Below are 25,180 nucleotides of genomic sequence, written 5' to 3' on the forward strand. Positions count from 1 at the left end.
TGAATATTTTATTTTCAGAAGTTTAACTCTGTAATGTCAGATTTTAAAGAACTCAATGACTTGCAAAAATAGAAACAGGTGACAGGACTTGTCTTCCTGATATATGACAACATTTCATTTACATGTGTTTTTAAATAACGTGTAACTCTTGTTGTCTCAATACCTGGACAACATTGATCAGATATATTGGTATCTCTGCCTTCATGTGAATAAGAACAGAATGGAATTGAATGCTGCAGTACCCCTCCACACCACACGAGGGTGGTATAAAAACATAAAAGGAATACAAACTTAGTTGTCTTTGGTTTGCTTGTATATTTTTGCCGCGAGTTTTCTTTCTCGGTCAGCTGGGAGCGTTAAAGATGTCTGTCGACAGAGACGAGTCGCAGCAGGTAGGAACATTATTTTAAGCTAAAAGGTCGATAAATCCGTACATTTATATTCTTTATTTGTGACATGATTCTCCTTTTAATGGTGTGAATTCAGAGGTTAAAGGCAGCAGTACATTTCACTGTGGGTCGTCTGTGTCAGAAGAGTGGAGAGGAGCACCGGAGAGAGTTCAGCCGACAAGTCATCGCAGCGATCTCAGAGACAGCCTTCAGACAGTGTGGTGGGCTCATACACCTGTAATACGTCACGCTGTAATAATGATAATAATAACATAATTAAAATAAGTGCAGCAGCTGATCATCATCCACTTCAGAGGATGTCATTATTTCAGTTGTACCATAATCTCTCTCCAAAGAGCTTCCAGAGATTGAATTTCTCAAAGTGTAACTATTTTATACTATTTCACCATTTAATGTCAGCTACCAATTTATTGTTGGAGGCATTTGTTCTTTTGGTGAAACTAAATATACTGACAAAAATAAATAAATAAAAAGCAACCAAGTAACATCTTTAAATTAGTGGTCTCCAACATTTCTTTATCTGAGAGCTACTTTAACAAAATGAATGTGGCCAAGAGCTACTCGCTTTCATTTATTTACACGACACACATCAGCATCTGTTTGTGCACATGTCAAACTGCAATAATCCAGTGTTTATCAATCTTAAATTCACATCAAGAAAAACACGTTTTACACTTCTTATTGTGCCGAATCGTCTGCTATGTTACTGAATATTCAAATCAAGACCCAAGAAAAACATGATCATTAGAAAAATATATAAATAATTGGAAGAGGTGCATTTACAGTCATCAGATTTAAGAATAAATAAAAAATATTGGTCTACCTATTGACGAGCTACTGACAACCTGTCAGTAGCTCGTCTTTCAGTGCTTTGAATAGTTGTCTTTAAATAACTTGTAACACATTGCTCAAACTGACATTTTACACATCAAAACAGCTCAGTGATATATTTAACCAATTCACTTCATGAAATATCTTAACATGATTATTTACTTAAACAAACAAATAATCCAGGGTCTCAAGCAGTGCTCTGGGGTTAAAGATGACGATTTCCTCAAGTGCTCTTTCACCTTGATCCTGATCACCTAACTCGACACCCTAAAACAAATAGAATATCAAAAATAATACCCAATCAAAAAGACTGCATCATACTGACAGTGTTATAATGCTCACTTTTCTTTTTAGTTTTTTCTATACAACCACAAATACAGCACAAAATATCTGTTCAAGGATGTTACAGAAAATACATCAAAAATCCTGATGAAGTGGACTCTTCTCTCCCACAGAAACGCATCTTAACGAAGTCATTTCGTGAGTTTGTTCTCTTCAAGATGAAGTGACATTACAGTTTGAGGCTCTTGATATACATTCAGGTCAAACAGGAAATAGCTGTTCTTAACAAGAAAAGTTGTCTTAAAAACAACAAAGCTGCTGATAGTTTGAATAAAAATGCTAAAAGGATTTTAATAATGAAAACATATTTCCACGTTGTAGTCCACCCTTATCATTTCACTGCCGTTTCTCACTGATTTCAGATGTATTTGCTAAAGACCTGGAGGCTTTTGCACGGTAAGAATCTCGACTTCAGTAGCTTGAATAACAAATCGATGAAGCTCATCCTGTTGGATTTATCTAAACCATTTCATTTAACTTCTGGTTGACTTTCTCATAATTTCCTTCAGGCATGCTAAAAGAAGCACGGTGTCTGCAGAAGATGTGAAGCTTTTAGCCCGCCGCAGCACGGCACTGGTGAGTTATTTCCACTCTTTTGCCCCAATCAGTAGTTCTCTGCTGGTCTATCCTGATATTTCTCAACCAGTCACATTTAATGAAGTTGTGCAGTTTGGACCTCGGAGGGGGCACATCGGACACTAACTGAACAAACTCGTAAACTCGTGGCCCACTCTTGGGACCCGACCCACCACTTTAGAACCACTGGCCTAAAGGACATTTCACAGCACCATCAATATGCATCAAGTCCAAATCTAACAAGTCACTGCTGTTAACTACATTGTTTTTTCCCTGTAAATGCAATGACTGGAGCCATAACTATACTTTAAAGGTACGCAGCTCATGTCATGTTTAATTTGCTTTTTTCATTTCAGTCCATCTACATACAAAATAAAAGTGAGGAACTGAACCAGGAGCAGAAGGATTTAAAAAAGAGAAACACTGGCAAAAGGAAGATCTGAGACAGTGAGGAGGAAAGCAGAGAGGACACAAGCAAGCCTGCAATGTCTCAAACCAACATTAAGGCTGATTGTGGAAATGCAATAAAAGCATTGGGATTGTGAATAATTATGAGTTAAGGGTAATATGTTACTTTGAATGGGATTGTGCTCTGAAACTTGAAATAAAGTCTCTTGAAAGCTTGTCAACTGTGAGAACTGCTGATCGAATGTCAAATAAAGTTCAACACATTAGAAAAATGAAGACCAGGAGATTGTCTTTGAATATTTTTTATTAATTCTTTGAAGAGCTGACCACAGTTGGAACAACTAATGATACACCTGCCAAGGTTCAAAAACTGACCTAGTCGATGTTTTAGCACTTACCAGAAAGTACACCCACTGATCACTTTGTTTGGGACACCTGTACATCTTACTACACCTGCTTTATTATTGGGCACTATATCAGCAGTCAGTTTACTTTTGGCATCTCTGTCTGAGGTCTTTAGAGACCATAAATAACATGATACATAACCAGAATAGATTTAGTTTTTGCAGGACAAAACAGTGCACACAGTCAGACTCAAAGTTTAGGTTAAGCTTCTGGGGTCCCCAGTAATTAGAACTCACAGGGCACAAATGCTGGATGTCAAATATCACCAACTGGGAAACAAAGTAATTGTAAAAGATTGTACAGGTGTACCGAATAAAGTGGTTACCGGGGGTGTTGAGCCACATACAAAATATGGCTGGGAGACTGGAGTCCACATTGAGAGCTAATCTTTAAAAGAAAAATCCTAAAAACTAGGTGTGAATAATCAAGGATCATTTCATCTAAAAGCCATCAAAAAGACAGGTACTACCCCGTGTCATGTATGAGAAGGCCATACACTGAAAGTGTTGGAACTTCCGTCTTCGTCCTTCAGAACAGACTTCAGTCAGGGTTCAAACGGAGACCTCGACCAGCAGAGCCCAAGGTCCCTAAATATGTGAATCGAATTAGATGTTTTTTTATTTGACAAATTGACTCAAGTAATATCAACTAAGCATCTATTCAAATGAACTTTATTAGAGAACTCCCTTCATTTGACATGTTTTAGAAACACCCCACAAACAAGAGCTACTGGGAACCATTGGACACACACCTCCACGTTCTCACACTATCACTCACGTCCCCCCAGAGTCTTCAGCAGGTGTCATCCACATCAAGAACACACTTACAGATCAGTTCAAAAACATGAAAGCACACACCATTCAAATCAGATAATATAAGCAATACAAATATTCATCACAACATTCCACTACATTTTGATATTTCTGCACTTGATCAACATACTTAAGAGTAAGGAAAAACTTGCAAAGATTAAAAAAAAAAAAAAAAATCCTGAAGTACTAATTAAAGAATGTCCATGTTAGGGGGGGAGGCGCTCGTAGCATCTGCAGCTTCCACTCACACACTCAAAAGAAAGCAGTCAAATTGGGCCCTTTCACCGCACAACCAGTCCGTTTCACGCGTCTCTCTCCGTTCGCTCACTCATCGCTTCACTCTTCGCCACAAGCCATCCTCAATCGCACTCATCAGTTCTTAAAATGTCAGTTGCGCTGTTCTTTCCATTTAAAAGTGGATAAAAGTGAAAACACCCACCGTCTCTTAGAACATGCGTAGTGAAGCCGTTGTTTGATGGCATAGCATTTACAGGTGGGAAGAGGGAGAATGATACCGAGATCACCCCGAGAATGCTGCCAAAGAGGAGCTTCCTCACAGGAAAATTGAAGAGAGGTGAACTGCAGAAGAGATTTCAATGAAGGCTTTCCACACAACTTGACTGCAAATTAAGTTGCACTTAAACATTTAGGTTTCAACCAGATTCTTCTCAATGCAAGATTGCATTTTTTTTAGGTCATCGACAAAGCTGGATAATGGTAAACCACAAACATCCATGCATTTTCAAAATGGCTATAACATTTCACAATACATGCATTAGAGAATCCAGTTGAAATGGATACAAACAAATGAGACATCAAAAATAGCACTTTAGTCAGACATCCTGGTAAACGACTCACGTCAACACTTTCTAAATTAAATCTTTAGCAGGTTTTTTTCCAAATGTACAAAACATCATCCATTAAAGTGTTAACTTTTCAGATACGCATCAACACCAGAAATACATTTTGAAAAGACTCAGCTTTTTCACAATACTTACCATACAAACATTTAACTTACATACCCCACCCAGACGACTTTGACTCCATACTGGACCCAAAACCTGAGCTAAACCCACTACCACTGGTTGTAGAGTTTGACCCTGTCCCCCATCCCAGGCTCGCCGAGCTAGTGCCATAGTTGCTGTTTCCTGTACTGAAAGACTGACTTGGGTCCCTGCTTGAGCTTGTTCCACTGGACGTACTGCCTGAGGTGGACGTCTGCTGCTGGCTAGCCAGCATTCCCATCATTCCCCAACTACTCTGCAGTGCAGCCTGAGCAGCAGCCATCATGGCGGGGTTCAAACTGAAGGAACCAAAGTTAGCCAGACTACTGTTAGTGCTGCTCCCTAACCCGCTACGGCTGCTACCAAACGCTTGAGCCCCGAAACCATTCCCAAAACGTGTGGTGCGGTCAAACTGCCTATTGCCATGTTTGGGCTCAGCGTTTGAGATATGAACGCTGACGCCTTTGATTATTAGATCCTCTCCGCAGAGAGACTGGGCAACCTGTGAGGAAAAGAAAAGACAAATCAGGTCATCTGAGCAGGGACATCACTACAAAAAAGAAAAAAGACATGCCACACCTGTAACTTTATACCTGATCATCTGCAAATGTGACGAAGGCAAAAGCACGGAATGGCTTAGGGATGAAGACATCTGTGACTTCTCCATACTGCATAAAGAACTGCCTCAGATCATCGGTTGTCATGTCTTCTGTGCAACGGCCAACAAACACTTTACGGCTCCTTAATGGCTCGTCTGGACCTTGCTGTAAATGGAAAGGGGGAATGTTGTTGTGCGTTTCAAATAAAGGAAACACTGCTGCCATTCCCAAAGAGTGTGGGGTATACGCATGGACATTACCATATTCACCTTCGAGTTAGGGAGCTTGCAGTCACACCATCTTCCGTCGATCATATGGCGTTGTGAGATCACCTTTTCTTGAGACTCGTACTCAGTGAACCTTACAAAACCAAATCCTTTAGAGTTCCCAGTCTTCGCATCTCGTTTCACCTGACAGAGAAAACAAATATCTGCCAATGACGACCCATGGTCACCACAAATAATCCAGACCAATCAAAATATAACTAGTGATGCCGATGGTATACCTGCACCATAATGACTTCTCCAAACGTGCTAAAGTAGTCTTTGAGGTCCTGCTCAGACGTTTTCCAAGGAAGACCCAGGACGATCAGATCAGATGTCTTCATGTCCCCTCTCTTCATTTTCACAGCAGAGGATGCATCAATTTCCTCCATTTTTCTTTTGTTGTCTACAATGTGATCAACACAGAGGCAGAAGTTTCAATTAACACATTTGAACCAGAGAGGGAGCCAAAAATATTTGTCCACATTTTTTTTAACGTGACTTTTAAAAGTTCCCATAAAAGTTGTATTAGAACTGCCTAGGAGCAAAAATTGGCAATATTTGAACTGTTCTACTTAGATACATTTATTTTTTGTTGAGACGTTCTCACTTGTGTTGTACAAGTGAAAAATGAAACCTGCTCTAAAAACTCAATGACTTCAGATAAAATTGTAATACATGGGTGACTTTAGTATCTTTTCTTCAAAACATAAGTCTTTTAAAAACGTGACAATTCAACTTTACAGTGAGTTTAAAAACTGTTAGAGGGTACCGTTTACTAATGTGACACATTTACAACACAGGTAGACTAAACATCAGTAACGCCTCTCCAATCCATCATAAACAAAAAATGTTTAAGCCACATTTTGCGTCAATGAGAAGCACCGTTACATAATTAATATTAAAACACAACTCCAACAAGACCAATTTGTTCTGGTGCAGATTTCTTAAAATACATCCACTTTTTGCAAAAGACTATCCATAAACAAACTCATGACTTCAAAATATGTTTCTATTTCCTTGATGTCTGAAAGGCTCATCAGCTCTCAGCGCACTTTGTGAGTGTAAACAAAACACGTCCCTCTCATCTCTCTGCAGAAGATTTAAAAGCTTCGCCATGAATTATTAATATCATACATCTGTGTTTTTTTTAGACGAGAACAAGGCTTGCATCTCACCTTTCGGATAGTTGACCACATACACCACGTTCCCCCATCCGTTTTCGGGTGCGTGCAGAACCCCTTCCATAAGCCGCACTCCCCGCATGCACTGAGACACGGGGCTCCTGAAGCGTAGGCCGCACGCACCTGGAAACTGAGCTGCTACGGTTGACAGCAGAACAGTACCGTCGTCCTCGGACGGGATTTCCATGGGCTCCTCGTTTTCCTCTTCCGCCACTCGAATATAAACTTCGGCCATTCTTTTATTAAAAACACACAAAGCTCGCTCGCTCCTCTCTTGTTTTATTGAACTCTCTCAGTCGGCAGGTCGCGCGCTGCTCGTCCTTAATAGGCTAGCCTTAGCCGATAATGCTAACAGAACTAAACGAGTACAGATGATTGGTTTGTTGAATCAAATCAAAGCATGTCTATTTACTTTAAAACGTAGTTAAGAAATGCTATCATTAAATAACTTAATAAATAATACTCCCCTCTGACTGCGCTGACGGAGTGTATCGACCGTCGTCTTCCTTTGTTCGTCAACAGTGGACGTCGACCTCGCGCCGCGTGCTGAAAAACTGCGTACGTCCCCCCCCGCTGACTGACCCAAACTAAAAGACTTCCTCGACTGCGTGCTCGCCAATTCGTTTATAACGGCTTCAAAACGGACACTCGTCTCAAACCCGAATTAAAATTATCTAATGCGGCGTGGAAAGCGTTTTTTCCACGAGGCGAAAATATGAAACCACGAAGTACGGCCTAACCAAAATGGCATTACCTAAACTACAAAGGAAGTACGTCATTGGGCTGTACCATTATTCTGCACGGCGGGGAATCCGTCCGGAGAGACACGTTTAAATTTGACACTAATTGATTAATCCGTAAATATTACGTTACTAAACGAACTCACTTCTTATATATTTTATGTTAACGTTTTTCACAATAAGATCCAAAACCAAATATGTGCTATTGTTTATTGAAAATATTATTTCGCCCCCCTTTCCAACAACTGAGGATGCTTTGCCGGGTTTGCGACTTGCGTTCTGATTGTGCTCAAAGACTTCACGTTAGTACGGAGAGGATGAGGGCATGTAATGGCTGTAGTATCTCAAATGATATATTCAATTGCGCCTTTGTCCTTTATTCTAAGTTAAGTTGTTTTTTTTAAAATTTAATTAGTTTATTTTTATAGGCACAGGTATGGAGCATGTAAACTGATGACATACACAAACAAAATTGTAGGATAGGCCTTTAATATACATAAAAATAAACGTTTAAAAAAACAGACCCAAACAAGCACAAAATAGAGAACAGTAAAGGATAAAACCTGGCTTACAATAAAACAAAGCAACACAAAGGCTGAGTCCTCAGTTTAAATGATAATGACTCCAGTCTGGATCCAGTTGGAACTCTGCAGGTAAATCTTCAAAACATGTTGATCCCCTGAACTGGAAAAGCTGCTCCTCATGTTACAGAGCCTGACAATCTTGTCTCACAGAGAACCTGAGTAGCTCATAAACATTTATGGACGAGTTCAAGCGATGAAGTGTAAGGGAGACTGACAGAATTTTCTTTTTTTTTTTTTATGAAATACACAAAGGATCTGAGCAATCTGAGTCCTTATCGTGAACCAGTTCATCCGGTAATTATAAAACCTTGGTGACTCCTATCAATGCTCAGGATTAATTTGGTCTACTACTTTTAGAGTTCTTAGAAAACAAAAATGTGAAGTCATATATCCATACAAGAGGTTAGACAGACTGTGTGCTGTTCAGTTTATTTAATCTCCACCCATGTTGATTTCTGTCACCTGATTTTTATCTACAGTATTTTTAGGTTTACCTGGTTTGTGGTCAATAAAGGCTACTGTTTAAGTATGGTTACAGTGTCAGGTTCATTGTATCTGTTGCATAACAAAGGCAATATTTTTAAGGATGTAGTTTGGGGCTTTTACACCTTTATAAGGGGCAGCATATTTTCTCACCTAAGTGGTGAAGTGCTTAGTCGGCCTAACTTTTTCATCTTTGGCTAATGGTTATTATGATAAGTAGATTTTCACCACATTTCCCATAAAGTTGGCAGGTATGCAAAGGTAGGGAGCAATATCAGCAAAATGTAAATCATTAACAAATTTGTTGCTAGTAGTGTTTGGTGTATTTTGTTCTGGCAAGAAAAGTATAGATTTTAATATAAATATTTCAATCTATAGATTACACATGCCATTGGCTCTACAGGCAATATAAGTAAACAGTTTTTTTGTGCCTAACTTTGTTGCCTGCTCTCTGAACAAGAAAAAGCCATCTTTTCCAAAACAGCTACGCAATACTGATCCCACAGCATTGACTACATAACTCACTTTTAAAGCATCGATTAAACGTTAGTTTCAGACTCAACTCAACAAAGAGATCTCAAACAGCTTTTTATTACATTTTCAATCAATAACAGTACAATTTAGTACAGTATCTATCTTGCATCCAGCTCACCGTGTTACACCAACAGACTGAAATGAAATACAAAAAGTGAAAAGGTACATAAGGGTGCAGAGCTCTATAATATTAATGGAAAGAGAAAAGGGATTCTGTCTCAGTTGAATTGCATTTTCACTTGTGGCCACACACGAATACATCACATTTATTGTACATCATTGCAGAAAAAAAAGAAAAGTGAAAATATGTCACAACTTTAACAAAAGTGCTTCTGTATACAGTGAAATGTTGTCATTCAGATGCTCGGATTTTCAATTTAAGACCAAGAAAAAAATGTACAAAAGTTTAGTATGGACAGTTTGTGAGGACATGTTGTTCCATTGAGTGTAAAGATTTGAAGGATAGAATAGGACTTGTCAAGGATAGAATTTTCACAATGATTGTTATAATAATTACAAAAATTGGCATCAATATAACTGGTAAGCATAATTTACACTAAGTTTGCAATCAATATTTAGTCTTCTTCTCTGTTGCTCACTCTGGTGCATAGCTTTACCAGTAATTAGAACATGATGTATGCAGAGTTGGAGCCAAGAAATGGCTTCTATTAAGATCAATCAATAGGTTCCTCTCCTTTCAGAAACTAACCACCAAAAAAAAAAAAAAAAAAAAAAAAAAAAAACCCTCTAGGAATTTTGCACCATTGAAAGCAAGTCTACAGCATGCACATCTAAATTAACTCATGGCAGACAAAATTAAATGTCTTAACTTAAAACATCAGACCATTATTTTCAGACATTGATTTGTACATTTCATTCACAGAGTTGCAACTGCAGTCCCAAGCAAAGGAAGTGTCTATTTAGTCAGGTGAGGTGTTTCACTCAAAGTGGATACTAAACACAACCCCCCCCCCCCCCCCCCCCCCCCATCCATAATAAAATCCAGCCATGCCCCAATTATCGCAGCACCTACCTTGCTAGCCCACCCCTTCCCACCCAGATTTAAAGGCATGTACAAGAATTAGGGGGTTAACTGTGTAAGTTACTCGTTATAACTCCTTTTGTACTGGAATGAGCATTCATAACTTAGAGCATGTGCTTGGTTCGTTTAACATAGTATTAGTTGAAAGGCAAAGCTTCTTCATGTGCAAAAGGCTGTGATGAAACAAAGACAGCTAGTATTTAAATACATCACGGACATTTTGGAAAGCTGCTCGTGTTATATGATCCAAGCTTTTACTTGCTGCATGTTTTTCGGTCATCTGTTTTATATGATTCGACTGGATTAGAAAGACAAGCAGTAATTCAAACATATCTAAAACCACTAAAGAAATATGACAAAGAATAGTCATCCAGAATAACAAACCATCAGAATAGAATTCTTAAAAAAAAAAAAAAAAAAAAAAAAAAAAAAAAGTTAAATAATTTGTACAATTACACTCCAACATTTGCTTTCCAGACGCACACATTTGCATGGGATGATAGTGTTGTTTTTTTCAAGGTAACATAAAATGGTCCAAGAAGGAATGCACAAGTTTCTGATTTGATACCACAGGAGATCCTTTCTTAACTAGGTGATAAACAATTGTGCTCTTCTTTGTGTAGGAAAGGCATTGGTTTCCCTTCGTTTGTGTGGTGTCCAAGTCAGTTTAAACAGTGTTGAGAAGATGCTGTGAACATTCTGAAGTTGTAATGGTCTTCCAGTCAACTTTGGAGTTAAAAGAACATCTAGGAAACAAAGACACATGAAATTAAGAATCCAACTAATCTTACCTGATCTACAGTGCAGCTTTTTCAGAGAAACCTTTCAGCCTTTTTGGAATCTTTTTTTCTTTCCAAAGATCGAAGGCAGTTTAAAATCGCATTAATGTTATCTTTGAAAGCTGTTGAATATTTTTGAATTGGAATAATTCATATCGTTGGTTGATTGAAAGTTCTTTTATTCTTCTTACATTTGTAGTGATTTTAAGTGTTTTTCGATTTGAGGTGCACTTATTGATGTGTGAAGAAGATGAACCTCTGGGTTGGATTCTTTACACAGCAAGCCTGATACAAAATTATACTCAAACATTATTGAGACTGTAGGGGCAGGAATGTTTTTCATCACACAAGTCAAAAGAGGATGTAGATACAAGCTAACATATGTCTCAAGAATAAAACCCAACAAATGACACAGAGAGAGAGAGAGAGAGAGAGAGAGAGAAAGAGAAAGAAAGAGAGAGAGAGAGAGAGAGAGAGAGAGAGAGAGAGAAAGAGAGAGAGAGAGACTTCATTAAACCAAAAACTTCCTGAAACCTCTAAGGGCACGGAAGTGGTGCAAAACCATTTCAGTTTCCACTTCAGCCTCGCAGAACATGAGGCTTCAACAAACATTTGCAAACTACAGGTGTAGAACTAAGACTTTACAGGGAATAGCCTAAGGTAAAAATGTAGGTAATAATTTAAAAAAAGGAAAGAAAAAAAAAAAAAAAAAAAAAAAAAAAAAAAAAAGAAACCTTCAGGCTTCAATTCCAGATCTTCAGAAAACTGTCCCAGGATCCCGTTGCAACAGCCATGCCATCATCAGTGACTCCAAGGCAGCTTACACGGTTGTCATGTCCAGCCAGCACACCTTGAAAAGTACAAAACAACCAACATCAGGAACTTCATCGTCTCATCATGCAGGATCACAAGTATTTCACATCAGATACCCACCAGCACGGTCGGCTTTTAGTGTGTCCCACACATTACAGTTGAAGTCATCATAGCCGGCCAGAAGAAGACGGCCACTCTTTGAGAATGCAACAGAGGTGATGCCACATATGATGTTGTCATGAGAGTAGATCATTAATTCCTGATCAGCACGCAGATCAAACAGCCTGCAGGTGGCATCATCAGAGCCAGTGGCAAAGGCATTGCCATTAGGGAAGAACTGAAAGTTTAAAGAGGTCGAATATTAATAAACAAAAGGATCCTAAGAAACAAATTCACACGTGTCCAAAACTGAATTTCAAGATGAAAAAGCGACAGCTTACACAGATGGCGTTGATGTCAGACTCGTGGCCAGTGAAGGTCTGTCTGCACATGCCCTCACGGACATCCCAGAGTTTAGCCGAGGCATCACAAGCACCAGAGACAAATAACCGTGTGTCAGGGGCCAATGACAGGCTCATGACATCACCTGTGTGTCCAGCAAAAGTAGTTGTCTGCTGGCCAGTCTCAATGTCCCAAAGTGCACTACAAAAAAAATACAAATACAATATTAACAATAATGACAACAGAAAACCATTTAGTTCCATTTCTCCAATTACTGCCCTAACACAAAATCATTGATTTGATATCAAGCAGGAAAGTAACTCTGCTGCACTCAGTCGTTTTACATACCAAGTGGTGTCTCCAGAGCTTGTAACAATCTGGTTGTCATCGAGAAAGCGACAGCAGGACAGGTATCCTGAAATTCAAAGAAACAACAATGAGGAATTATTGGCTCAAAGTTTATGTCAGAATATAATTGGCAGTTTTTGTCTGTCTCCAGCTAGCGTTTTTGTTGGGCAGAAAAGCGCTAGCCTGTGTGATCTGACGCTGCACATACGTGCCATCTCTATGACAACAGTTTTTCAAAACACAACAGCGCTCTGGTTCATTTTACTGAATGCTTTATATTTCAGATCGGTTCTCCCCCCCCCTCCCCTTCCTTATGAGCATCAAATGAGGGATGTTCGCCCTCCTACTTTGTTGGGTCACGGATCAAAGAGGATGGAAGTAAAGAGCACAATACATCATAACAGGAATAATCAGACATTTTAAATGACGCCTGTGAAAAGTGCCTTTCTAGTTTGAAACATTTGAAGATCGAAGAACTTAGAGCGGCTGCAAAAAAAAAAAAAAAAAAGACGGGAGTGCTCGTAAAAACAATGCTGGGTGCTGCCCCCTTCCCCCTGGTGATCGTCTGCTGCTACAAGCACTCTTTCCTTATTAAAAGCAATTTAAAGAAAAAGATCATGATGTGCAGAAAAAAACACTATGTGGACACCCCCTTTTTTTTTTAAATACATCATCAGATTCTTACAGATTGATTGAGACACAGTGCAGTGAGCACCATCATATTCAGATGTCTCTGAAGTGCACTGTGAGGCTGATGTGAGCTTTCTATGTCTGGGTTTCCAAACTACGATCATATTGAGAGTATTAGATTTGAATTGTAAAACAAACATTTACATTTAGAGGAAAACTGACTCTAAAAACACATCAAATGTTGTCCAACCAATGACCTCCTAATCATCCTGAATAAGACTCAATATAAGGCCTAGAGTGATCAGTACACAAAGGAAGGGCCTCATGTTTTTGTTATTTGCCTTTGAGTTGACATGGATTTAAGATTACAATCCATTTCAGCCATTTACAGGAAAACAAACCCAGACTTTCATTTGAACGTAAAAGATGTCATGACATATGGAAAGTGAGCGTAGTACACACCTGTATGTCCAGCGAGCTCACGGCTCACGCGTACATTTCCCTCACGGGTTTTCAGGTTGTAGATGGAGCAGATGTTGTCTAAGCCACCGCAGGCCACATAATTTCCTGACGGTGCATAGGCACAAGTCATGACCCAAGAAGATCGAAGTGGAATGGCATGAACCTACAACAACCATGACAACACAAAGAACACACAAATACATCCAATTACTTAGACGTTCGTGTTTTGGGGAGGAAAAAGTAAAACTAGAAATGGTCAGTTGACAGGTTCACTGGTCTGGTAATGACAAAGATTTCACATGTTCTTTTTTTTTTTTTTTTCCCATTAAATACAGTCATTCATACATTCAATTTAATGTCATTTTCTATATATCTGATCAAATATTTCAGAAAAGGATCAAAAATAGTCAACTAGCTTTTTCTTTTAAAGAACTGCTCTGCTGCCAAATCAGAGTGACATCCAGGCCAGGTCACAAACTAGCATCAATGACGCAACAAGTAGCAAGTGCCAATGAAATGAGAGCAAAGCACAGGATGCGCCACAGCGTGCTGTATGATCAAACATTTCCATTTCGATGGATCATATCATACGTCAAATCAATGAGCTGTTACTGTGGGCACTCACAGGCAGCATCATGTGGAAGCTTGTTTTAGCAAAGGCTGAGGCTAGGGTTGTTTCTATTCGTGAGAGCCTTACAACTTAAAGAATACAACACACAATTCTGACCTCCATCGGGCTCGCATCAATCCCCTCTTGAGATACATTAGAAGAATGACCCTTTAATCTTTTAATTCCCAGCTGGATTTATCGCTGGCTGTATCAAACTCAAAGAAACAGTGTTTTTAGTGTCAGCAGGATAGCTTCTTCAATCAACCAAGACTTGACAGATCATCAATCTATTGGAAAGTTTCTGGATGTGATGGAAAGGGCTGGATTGCCTTTTAGGTACACAAACTGCTCACCACTTCCATCCTTCGAGCTACAAATGAACCACAACAGTCGCCTTTCTCTGGGCTGCTTAAAAGGCCTTCAGAATGTATTAGGACTATCTGGGCAGTGTTAGTTTCTCTCCTTGTAATTCTAGTATAACTTTAAATAAAATAGAAGAAATACTATTTGAAAACCAAACTATTACATCATTAATCATTCCCAAACAATTCAATTACCTTATTTGTAGTATAGCTGTCCCAAATGATGAGTTTGCCATCTTGAGAGGCACTGACCAGGAGCCTGAGCAAATCACAACAGTATTGTAAAACACCACAACATAAAAAAGGAGTTTTCAAATCACAAATCAAGCTGACAAAAAAATACTGCAGGGTGCATGTAAAGATCTAAATGTCATTAGATCAAATTTTAGCAACATATAAAAAGAAATGTTGAGCTCATGAGTCATCTGCCAGGCAGTCTTTTTTTCTTTTCTTTTTTTTTTTTTTTACCTGGAATCTGTCCCCCAATGCATGGCATAGATTTTAGCCAAATGACCCCGCAGCGTTCGTCTTGTACGCATCTGGATTCGGCCAACGGGGTCAATATTAGCCGTGATCTGCGAAACAATAAGTACCACTGTTAAATTCAGTTCAAGTACTTTATTTGACCACAGATTAAAATGGTAAATGTTACCTGTGATAGCGTGGCATCTGCACATGCTTTCCTAGCATCCTAAAAAAAAAAAAGGAGGTAAAAGGAAATGAGGTTGAGATTTCTCCTTCACACAGGCCTCCTCGTTATATTGGCCTGAACTCTGAAGTGAGCATTTGAATGATTGATGGAACGGTGTGAAAACAGGTGTGTTTTTTTTTTTACTCACTCTGATCTGGTTCTTGAGCTGCTCTGCCTCTTGGCGTAACTGGTCCAGTTCACTCATTTTATCCTGCTTTTTCAATTACCTTACTCCAGCTACCGGGGCACTTGTTGATCTAGAAACAGTTAAAGAGAAGCACTTTAATCACTCACACATTGCTTTCATTAGGGGTCACATTATCGCTGCCTACACAAGGTGAGCGTGAACGGATTTATTTCTTTAAACAGAAGATAATAAAAGAGGAGCTCAAAGTAGTTTAACTTCAACAAACGTTGTTTACTGAGAGTCTAGGACACACACATAGGTCATGGTTCAACCGTACTTTCACACCTCAATGTCACTCATAATCCTGACACACAGTTTAGATTGCCAGACAAATCCTGTTAAGGCATGACTTTCCAATGATCCGAAAAGCAGTCATTATCCTGTTGACCTCAATCCCAGGGATACTCAGAATTTTAGCCCAGTGATCAATAAGCCCCTTATATTAATACAGAACCACAAGGCACTCTAAAAGTGTGTGTGATATCAAATAACATTTAAAAGAAACTCGTGTCACAATCCAACTCGCATACTCATACTTCACCAATATCAAGTCACATTTCTCCGAGCTAATGAATACACTTTTTAAATCACTTTTAGACTGTTCTGGGAGGGGGGGGGCCTTATGAATACTTCACTTTAGTCTTTTAAAAGCTTTTTGTATGGGTAAGCAAATAAAACCAGCTGTCAAACATTGTTATATTACTGCATCATGCTGTAACAAATACACCATCCCAGTTTGATGATACATGCACAGCATTAGACCATTTAAAATTTGTGCCACAGAATCAAAATGTAACACAACAAGGAAAATGGCTCAATAAATACCCAATCTTTTTTGGGATACGGTCGGTCACTGGTTTTAGAAGGTAATAAAACGGTCACTTAATGTTCACCAACTCCAGATATCCTGGAAAATGGAAACCCTTGTGCTTAGCTCCAGTTAATCAATAATTCAGGTATGCCTTCGAGAAGTACATTTGGGAATACATTTAAGATGTTACTCTTTTTTGTGGTACCGACGTCTGCATTGAGAGAAGTGGTTTGCTGACACAAATTGAGAATGCACAAATCCTTTCAACCTGAACGCAACTTCAAAACAGAGTTTAAATAAATGAAGGATTCAAATTTTGTAATAAAAAAAAAAAAGAAGAAAAAAAAGACTCCAACGTCAAAAAGATATTTCACACAAAGTTGAAAGATGACATTTTAAAAGGATCGGTTATTCAAACTAGTATTTCGAAGCGCTCCTGGATAAGACATATTGCTATCTTGTAAATGAGGAAAAACCAAAATCACAGGTTTTACGTGACACTAGTGACTAAAACTAGAAATCTAAAACTACAACATAACCAAACTGGTTTCTAGCCCCTCCACTTACCTCACCTGCTGTACGTCAGTCAGTGGGCCTATGAAAGTGGAGGTTTCAAGACAACTGAGACAATCTTCTCTACCCGACTACGTTATCCTTTAGGTCCTCTGATTGGCTGACCTCTCTAATACATGTTATCCTCTTACCTTGATTAATCTCAAAATTTAACGTGTCATGGAATGTAATGATAATGCAGTCTCATCAATAGACAGTAGAAAGTTGTTGTCACCTTGAAAACCTCTGAATAGAGAGCCCATATTTTTACAGCAGTATTCTCCACTTTTATACTATATTAAGTATTTTTCAAAATTGATTCAGAGGGCTGCATTTTATTTTCTGATTAAGTTTACTAATGCTCATGTTAGCTTTAGACATGTATATTCATGTGCTAACATGTAATGTGACATTTGAAGGGAAAGAAAACAAATCTAAAGCGTGTTCCTTACATCTTTTAGTGTGATGGAAACGTATCAATAAAAATAGTAGATTCAGTGGTGAAAAAAAAACTGGAGACTTTGTTTCTTAGGCCATATCACCCAGCACTAATATCATGTGATACGTAATCACTATTACAATAATATAACTTACTGAACTGATCAAAAGATTGCTATCTGAAATGAACTTTTAGGACATATTTTAGCCTCCAGTTACAGTGCTATTTTCTCTTAAGTTAAAGAGTTCAAATTTTGTTTTAATAGTTATCCATTAGAAAATACTGCTCAGTCACACAGTCATTTAAAGTGTTGTTGTTAACCAATTACAACATGCAATTCATCTTTATCATTTCTGTCTCATGCCACACCCTAAACTACAACGGTATAAATGTGGCTCGTATTAGAAGCTTAGTTCTAACCACACTCAGAAATATTATTTCCCATTGACCTCTGTGGATGCTTACAAGTAAGGAGTTCCTCTCCCTCATCACTTCTGCTTTCCAAGCGCCTGATCAGGGTCAGCTGACTGCATGATAAACAATGAGCAGAGGCAAACAGCCTGGAGTTGTAGCTCACTAGCTTTTCTTGGGTCCCTTAAGGGCACTCTGTGTCTGCTTTTTCAAAAGGTGGCTCATGCATCTACAGTTAACATTTTAAAAATAATCCCCTGCCTCTGCACTCTGTTCTCAAAAGAGTGGTCAGCTTATCTGCACTGTTAAAGGATGATAATGCAATGTTTCACAGGTCTAAAGCTGGATCATAGGAAAGGTCATAACCAGCAATATCAGTGAGCAACTCCATAATCCTAAAAGCTAAAATCCTCAGTCAATGAGTCTCTAATCCTATCCATGTCCACTAACATAAACAGCTGGCAGATCCAGCCCAGGCATTAGAAATATGTTTTCCTAATCATAAAAGGATGAGTTTAATCTTAATTCTTTTACACAAAACATGCTTACGGCAAGTGCCTGGATTTTAACTCCACTGGTAATACCATAAGCCTAATTTACTACATTTACTTCAGTAACCCAGTGTGACCAGAAATTACGTAATTAGTGTCATCCTTGTTTAATGTAAAGTTATAGTTTCAAAGTTTTTTTAAAGATATTTGCAAATTGACACAATGTAAATGCTTGAGTGTACATTACTAGGTGCTGTCAGTGCACAGGTTTATCCAGTCTCGTTGGTGTGTTGTGATAGTTTACACAGTCAGAGTGCAGTACTGTGATTTGCCTACAACTGAATAATAGTTTGCATTGGATTTGAATGGCCTGTGAATAGCTGTTTCAGTTCGCTTGTTAACCTAATTTGTTCAGATTTGGCAACCAAGATCCTCTCATATTTAAAGAAAAAACAGCTCTACAACTGACGAATATACTATTAGTATCTTAAAAGCCCTCATCCATTTATAAATACGATGTACGTTGCACAGTGCAATAATAACATGACTTGCACCGATGGAAATCTGAGAAGATGCAGCTACACGCCATCTTGCAGACTCCTGTCTGCTAGTTAGCTTGCTAGCAGGCTCGATTGTTGAGGCCTGCAGGCAGGGCAGAGTAAGTGTTCAAGACAGACATGTACTCACTGATAGTATTGGTAACAATATAACCCGTGAATTAACAGTGTGCGGTAAAAAAAGTTGGTCGTAAGTATGTCCCGCTATATATCAAAACACAAAGGAAACAGCCAGTTGCTGGTAATGCAAAAGAAACCAGTCACTCAGAGGTAGACTCAGCAGCTCTTCCGCAATTACACGGAGTGCTATGTAGTTAGCTTAATGCCAACATAGTGGAGAAACTCGGCGATCGCCCAGCCTCTGGAAATCCACTTACATATACACTGACAATCTCGTTAAAGCCGACAGTGTAAGGTTGATTTGATTAAGACGCGTCGGTGTATTTATTGGTAGTCTCTAATCTCGTGCAGCCGAGCCTGTAAAACTGCAAGGTCGGGCGGCGATGGCCTGTTCGTCTTACAGTAAGCAAAAAAAAAAATGCAAAAACGGAAGTGGGTGCCTTTTTTTTTTTATAAAGTAGAGGATATCGTTCATTTACGTATGAATATATGTAATCAAACTGGTGATAAATAAACTAGCATTACTAACCCTAAAAGGCGTTGCACCGGCGCGGCCGAGTCGTTGCAGGAAAGGCTGCAATGTGCTAACTTATTAGTTTGGCTCAGTAAAAAAAAAAAAAAAACAGGGTGTTAACGCGGCGACAATGGCTCACTTTAATTAAACGTGGCTTTAAATGTATGTATAGAAAATCACCAATCTTCACGTCAACTAGTGATGCAGACTACCCTGGTATTGCTGATAACACATTTTAGCAGTAAATTTGTTTACAGGACGTGCATTGTTCCAACCCAACCCAATGTGTCATCGTCATCTGACAGCAATGTCTTAATGTGTAAAATAACGAGGATAAATCAATCCACTGATAACATATAGGCTGAAGGTGCTGCCTCTTAATGACACTATTCTTTAAAAAAAACTTTTGAGCTACTAAATTGTGTATTTTCAGAAGCAGATCAAGTGGGCCATGGATGATATCAATCCTGACTGGCCGATATTCACATTACTTTGACGCCGGGGATTTTCGCTAACATTATTACTGCTTAACCAATTTCAATCTAATTAAATGCATAAATGTAGTAAGCCGTTTGAAAGCACTCTGGTAATCTGTTAGACATAATACACAACAGGATTCAATGCTAGAGTCACTCTTAAGTGAAAGACTTACATTCGCCTCAGATAAAACAGCTAACTAAATGTTAGCCATCTGCAGCTAACTAAACGACTTAGGAAGCTTGCTATCGTTACCCCACCCCCGGACGGTTCAATACCGCCACAATTTATCAGCTAATACCACTAACAGAAACAGTGAAAGGTTGATAAACTGCTCGGTAATCGATTTATTTCAACTTACCTGGTTCAATTTGCGTTTGTTTTTGCGTTTTGGCATTTACTGGGAAACAGGACGGCATAAACCTCCGATCCACGCATCAACGAACAGCACAACGCTAGCTTACTAACTAGCGAGCCAGCTAGCGTCGGTTTTTCCGAGGAGCAGCCCTTCGCGAGCGCAGCAACAGCGACGGAGCTTGACAACCTCAGTCAACCAACCGGAGAGGGGAGGAGGAGGAGGTGGGGGGGGGGAGGGGTTCACACCCACTAGCCCTTTTTTTTTTTACTGATGTAACTCCCCGGACGGACACGCAGACTAATCTGTAAAAGCCACCACACTTGATTAGAACTAAACGATGTACTGTATCCTTTTCTCCAAGCTCAACATCTGCCCCCGTACTGTAGAAGCACTTCAGTCCGGGAATCAAACGACGAGATGGGCGCGGTAACCCTGCAGTCAGCACTGGGAAACCCCACGCTGCAGCACAGCGATGGGTAAAGAACAAGAACCTTCTGTCGGTGCTCGTCTGTCTATAACAGGAGATTGTTAGGGTTATCAACATTACATTACATTACATTTAGCACTTCTCACATGTCCAATGTGTATTTAATTGAAACCTAAGAAAACTTGGAGTTCACGTGTAGTTCCTTCATCCTACAACTAAGTCAAACTAAAAGGCGAGTCAGTTAAAGTTAAGTGGGCTATCTTTTTAACTCCGAAAATAAGAAGTTATATTATTGATTTCAGTAAAATTAGTCATAGCAGCAATGCTAGTAATAACACAATCTGGCCCTACTTAAAAAATGGGTCGATGATGTATGATGTAATTGCAGTACCCTGTTTCTCAGTTATAGGTCGAGTCATAATACAACTAATAATAATAACCGTAAATGGTTTCAAATCAAACCGATCCAGGGACGCCTTTTTTGGTCCCATATTCGCCCAGTTCCCTCAAAACCACCCCACCCTATTTATCCTTTAGTGCACCACTTTCAAAGCTAAACATAGATTTTATTCCAAGAAATGTAAACAAACTTGTCCCACATGCCAAAACTTTCCTTTCGGCTCTTTGTCAATAAGCCTTGTTAGGCTGGAAATAACATTAATAATTTGTTGTCACTTCTGTATGTGTAAAATAACCTAACTTGTGTTCTCAAATTTCCTGCTCTATGATTATCCTATTTTTAAAAAAGTCAATAAATAATAGCTGCCCTTTTTACCCTTAATAATAAGGATTTTTTTACTTTATTAGCACTTACCACATAGTTTGTTGGTAAAACTTATTTTTTAATTTAATTTTAGTTAATACATTTTTTTTCACATTTTCGTTGTTTCCTTAGTTTTCTTTAATACTAATAACCTTGGTGGGGCAAGAAGTGACATTTATGAAAATAATGTGTAAAATGAAACCTTTAAATGAAGTTTGCATGACAGCAACAATGTAGGTGTTTGCTGCTATTATCACACAAAGATGCACACTCCTGTATGTCTATTCATTCAATGTTGTGTTTACTTTGTGCTACAGTCTAAACAGACATTACTTGTATTCTGCTTCAAGCATTTTTTCCCCCATAAATTACGACATCAATATTATGGTTAGTGCAAACTCTTTTGTAATGATTTTAAAAAGGACCCATTTTCATATAAGTGTACTCATATCCTCAGCAATGACATAAGCAACCTTGTATAAAAACAAAAAAAACTTTGAACTATAGAAGAAATTTTCGCAATCCAACTCAAGGTGAGCAGGCTAAGCAAACCATCTATAATATTAAAGCTAAATGGTACATTGTTAACAAATCCATCCATCCATCAGAGACATCTATAAGGAACTATAATTCAGAAAAGTAAAGATCTACAAAGCTGATTTTTTTAAAAACTTGTTTGCAAACCTTAATATGTCAGAAGTAGACAACACTTTGAGACATGACATTGGCACCCAATGTCTCTGAGGATGATCTTTTCAAAAGCAGCTGATCCAGATGGGTTGGCAGTAAATTTAACAAGACGTTTCATAAAATGAAAGTGCGTCTTGTGTTCAAGATGGTGAACAATTCAATAAAGAGTAAGACCCCTCATAGCTCAGTCTTTGAAAAAAAAAAACCCCCAACAACACAAGATTGCTTCTAAAACAAGGAAAAGAGGAGAGTGATCCTGCCAGTCACAGATCCATCGCTCTTCTGAACTGTGATCAAATAGGTTATAATCAAAGTCCTTATAGAAAATTAGGTACACAGGTATCAAAAGTTATATACTCCGATCAGGTTAATCTCTGATATATTTTCATTTATTAATGTTTGTCTGCTTTTGAATGCAGTCACACCTTAAAACGTATATATGTGGGTTAAAATACTTTTTTCTTTATTTCCGTTTCCTCAGTTCTCACTTATACAATGTCAATTTTTGAACTGAAATATGGCGTAAGGAAGGGTAATCCTTTTTCTCCTTCTTCTTTTAAAAAGCCTCAGAACCCCATGCACTAGGATTCCAGAGTCACTCAGGTACATGGCATAACATTTGGGTAATGTGGAAAGCCTTGTGAATTATGATCTTTGCTCCTATACATAGTGTCTGTATTTTGAGCAAACTGACATAGTGTTGAAATGAGTGGTTTTTAAAGGCTGATGTTCCCTTTGTTAAATCTGTTCCTCTTCATAGACTCCTGTTGACCTGCATGAAGTCCTCACACTAAAACACGGCTTGTCAAGTGTGGCGCATGCTCTCCTCCGGAGCTGATCAGTTGGGGCTCTGATTCTTATGCAACAGGTTTTGAAATTATTAAAGCCGATGCGACCGTTAGTGCTGTTGCGCTTCATGATGATATTCATGTTTGTTCATTGTTGGTTCTGGCTTATCCAGCCCATGTGTGCTTGTTTTTCCGTCTTTTGAGTGTTTGTTTGTTTTTCAGTCTCTTTTGAAATTGTTTTTTCTGTCTGCTGGCAGCTTGAAACTGATTTTGGGATACATACCCTTTTTCTTTCTTTCTTTCTTTCTTTCTTTCTTTCTTTCTTTCTTTCTTTCTTTCTTTCTTTCTGTCTGTCATTTGTTGCTGGGTGTTCACGTCTATTGTGGCCTTTTTTATTGTAAAGAAAAAGGTTATGACTAAAATAATCAAAAAATAATATGCTTTTTCAACTTTGTAGATGTTTCTTTTGTGTTGCCAATTTTTGAATTGGCCTATTAGTATGTGGCTATGCTGTGCAAAGTTATACGCTTTAACCACCTCCAGGGACAGTGGGGGTCCAAGTCTCTGGTAATTTATATTGGGGATTGCGAAACCTTTGTTACCCCTGCTTAAAGCAATGCCTTTCAGTGTTAGTGTTTTTTTTTTTTTTTTTGTTTTTTTTACCCAGTTAATGATTCTGCTGTGGCTGGAGTTGAGGATGGAATAAGAAGCTTTATCAGCCTAAAGTTTAACCTGAACTAAGTCAGTAATTAAAGAGCTAAATAAATGATAGTCCAGCCATCCAAATCAACCAAAGTTTGCCATTAACATTAGCTAACATGCTTAAAGTAGATAAACTTGATGTAGTACAAATGTTTTGATAAGGTTAAGATGAATTTGTCTCAAACTTTTAGTAACTCTTTGGAACTAAATGAGTCTGGTGTTTATTGCAAATCTATAGATTCAGCCTTCAGGAAGTGTTCAATTTAGATGCATTGAAAAAAACAAAATAATTGAATACTGCAACATTCTACTGTGGTTCACTCCTTTATCACTAGGTGTCAGTGTGTCTCTTTTTGTGATTTGTTTAACAGTAGGCTTACAGAATGCACGCGCGCGCACACATACATACACACAAAAAGTTAAAGTTGGTAAAGGTTTGTATGTTAATATGTTTCCCATTGTTTTTATTAATATCATTGTTTCCTTTAATTCAGAGCTAAGGTAAAAATGTCAATTACATTTTTTTTAAAATCCAAACAATCAAAACCTGGGAATCTAATAATAATTCAGAGTTTAGGCATCAGGGTGATCATGACAAAAGTTACAGAATAACAACAAAGGTACCTTCAGTTACTATTATGTAAAATTTAGATTTCATTATTTGTCAAGTCTGATTTTCAGTCTAATTATTTCAGGAGGATAATCTGGTCATTTCACTTTTCTAATATAAATATTTGAGTTCAATAAAATCAAGTTGATTGAACACAGGACTACTTCACATAACAATACTTATACTGGCCTTGATTTCATCTGTAACCAGACCTTTTCTTTCCTTAATTGTATTCATATATTAAAATGTATTTTCCATTATATTTAGTTATGAATATTGACTGTGTTGTAGTCTGAGTTATATACCGAAATGTTTCTATACAAATAAAAAATCTTGTTTTCGATAGAAAACATTTCCCTAATGTTTTGTTCTTGACATATATATATTCTTACACTCAACTATTGCTCCACTTAAAGGCAAACACATTATTTCATTTTGTTTAATCTGTGTTATTTTAACAGTGAAAATGGATATTTCACTGAAGCAGCTTCTTGTATGTGTAAGGCTAAATAAAAGGTTACATGTTGTCTTTTAGATTTTCACAAACGGTCTGGTAAGAATGTTATTAGGTCAAGTTAGATCGAATCATCAATGATCACTGGAGGTCAAGCAGCTGCAGTATATGCTTATTAAGCTAAGACAAGAAAAAGAAGGTAAATATACGTTTGTTATGCTTTCATAAGCAATTATTGGAAATCCATTGTGTCTTTTTGAAATGTGTTTAGCTTTGTGTTAAAAAACCTTTGTCCTAAAAACAACCTGTTTACAGATATCTAATAAAAAAACGTGTGTTCATGTTGTTAATGTTTGGTCTGTAATAAGGATTGCATATATCAATAAATGTCTATAGGTATTTTATTTAGAAAATGTCCACTTACTTTATATTAATAATTAATGAATATGTGGCCATGAGGAATGTATTAAAGAAGA

General features: G+C 38.1%; 3 protein-coding genes across 4 annotated transcripts; 1 reads left to right on the top strand and 2 right to left on the bottom strand.

Moving 5' to 3' along the window:
- The first annotated feature begins 289 nt into the window (after positions 1-289).
- On the top strand, positions 290-3,968 carry cenps (centromere protein S). Its single transcript, XM_079341357.1, has 5 exons — positions 290-392; positions 487-610; positions 1,946-1,979; positions 2,093-2,159; positions 2,516-3,968. Exons 1-5 carry the CDS (start codon positions 363-365, stop codon positions 2,600-2,602), a joined length of 342 nt encoding a protein of 113 aa, XP_079197483.1. The 5' UTR covers positions 290-362; the 3' UTR covers positions 2,603-3,968.
- On the bottom strand, positions 3,628-7,619 carry tardbpb (TAR DNA binding protein b). 2 transcript variants are annotated; one of them, XM_079341355.1, is made up of 5 exons: positions 6,829-7,619; positions 5,893-6,056; positions 5,648-5,797; positions 5,382-5,552; positions 3,628-5,290 (listed from the first exon to the last, which is right to left on the bottom strand). In XM_079341355.1, exons 1-5 carry the CDS (start codon positions 7,067-7,069, stop codon positions 4,799-4,801), a joined length of 1,218 nt encoding a protein of 405 aa, XP_079197481.1. In that variant the 5' UTR covers positions 7,070-7,619; the 3' UTR covers positions 3,628-4,798. The 2 variants fall into 2 exon arrangements, with proteins under 2 accessions (XP_079197481.1, XP_079197482.1); XM_079341356.1 differs by having other exon boundaries at positions 5,657-5,797; positions 6,829-7,511.
- A 1,597-nt stretch (positions 7,620-9,216) lies between these two features.
- On the bottom strand, positions 9,217-20,726 carry gnb1b (guanine nucleotide binding protein (G protein), beta polypeptide 1b). Its single transcript, XM_079341441.1, has 11 exons — positions 20,274-20,726; positions 15,502-15,610; positions 15,315-15,353; positions 15,131-15,237; positions 14,858-14,921; positions 13,691-13,853; positions 12,599-12,665; positions 12,250-12,451; positions 11,930-12,146; positions 11,731-11,846; positions 9,217-10,963 (listed from the first exon to the last, which is right to left on the bottom strand). The coding sequence occupies exons 2-10, from the start codon at positions 15,556-15,558 to the stop codon at positions 11,740-11,742; spliced, it is 1,023 nt and encodes a 340-aa protein (XP_079197567.1). The 5' UTR covers positions 15,559-15,610; positions 20,274-20,726; the 3' UTR covers positions 9,217-10,963; positions 11,731-11,739.
- Between the last annotated feature and the right edge of the window lie 4,454 nt (positions 20,727-25,180).

Source organism: Symphodus melops (genome assembly GCF_947650265.1).
Source record: "Symphodus melops genome assembly, chromosome: 4".
Lineage (NCBI taxonomy): Eukaryota > Metazoa > Chordata > Actinopteri > Labriformes > Labridae > Symphodus > Symphodus melops.

Bases quoted from the DNA above. Each gene is read 5' to 3' on its own strand.
- cenps (XM_079341357.1), top strand. From the start codon at position 363: ATGTCTGTCGACAGAGACGAGTCGCAGCAG. The intron at 611-1,945 runs GTGGGCTCATAC...CACTGATTTCAG, and splicing joins GACAGCCTTCAGACAGTGTG to ATGTATTTGCTAAAGACCTG. The intron at 2,160-2,515 runs GTGAGTTATTTC...TTTTCATTTCAG, and splicing joins CCCGCCGCAGCACGGCACTG to TCCATCTACATACAAAATAA.
- tardbpb (XM_079341355.1), bottom strand. From the start codon at position 7,069: ATGGCCGAAGTTTATATTCGAGTGGCGGAAGAGGAAAACGAGGAGCCC. The intron at 6,057-6,828 runs GTGAGATGCAAG...ATCACATTGTAG, and splicing joins TGTGGTCAACTATCCGAAAG to ACAACAAAAGAAAAATGGAG. The intron at 5,291-5,381 runs GTATAAAGTTAC...TTTTCCTCACAG, and splicing joins TCACATTTGCAGATGATCAG to GTTGCCCAGTCTCTCTGCGG.
- gnb1b (XM_079341441.1), bottom strand. From the start codon at position 15,558: ATGAGTGAACTGGACCAGTTACGCCAAGAGGCAGAGCAGCTCAAGAAC. The intron at 13,854-14,857 runs GTAATTGAATTG...TGGTTGTTGTAG, and splicing joins ACAGCTATACTACAAATAAG to GTTCATGCCATTCCACTTCG. The intron at 12,147-12,249 runs GTAAGCTGTCGC...TTAAACTTTCAG, and splicing joins CTGACATCAACGCCATCTGT to TTCTTCCCTAATGGCAATGC.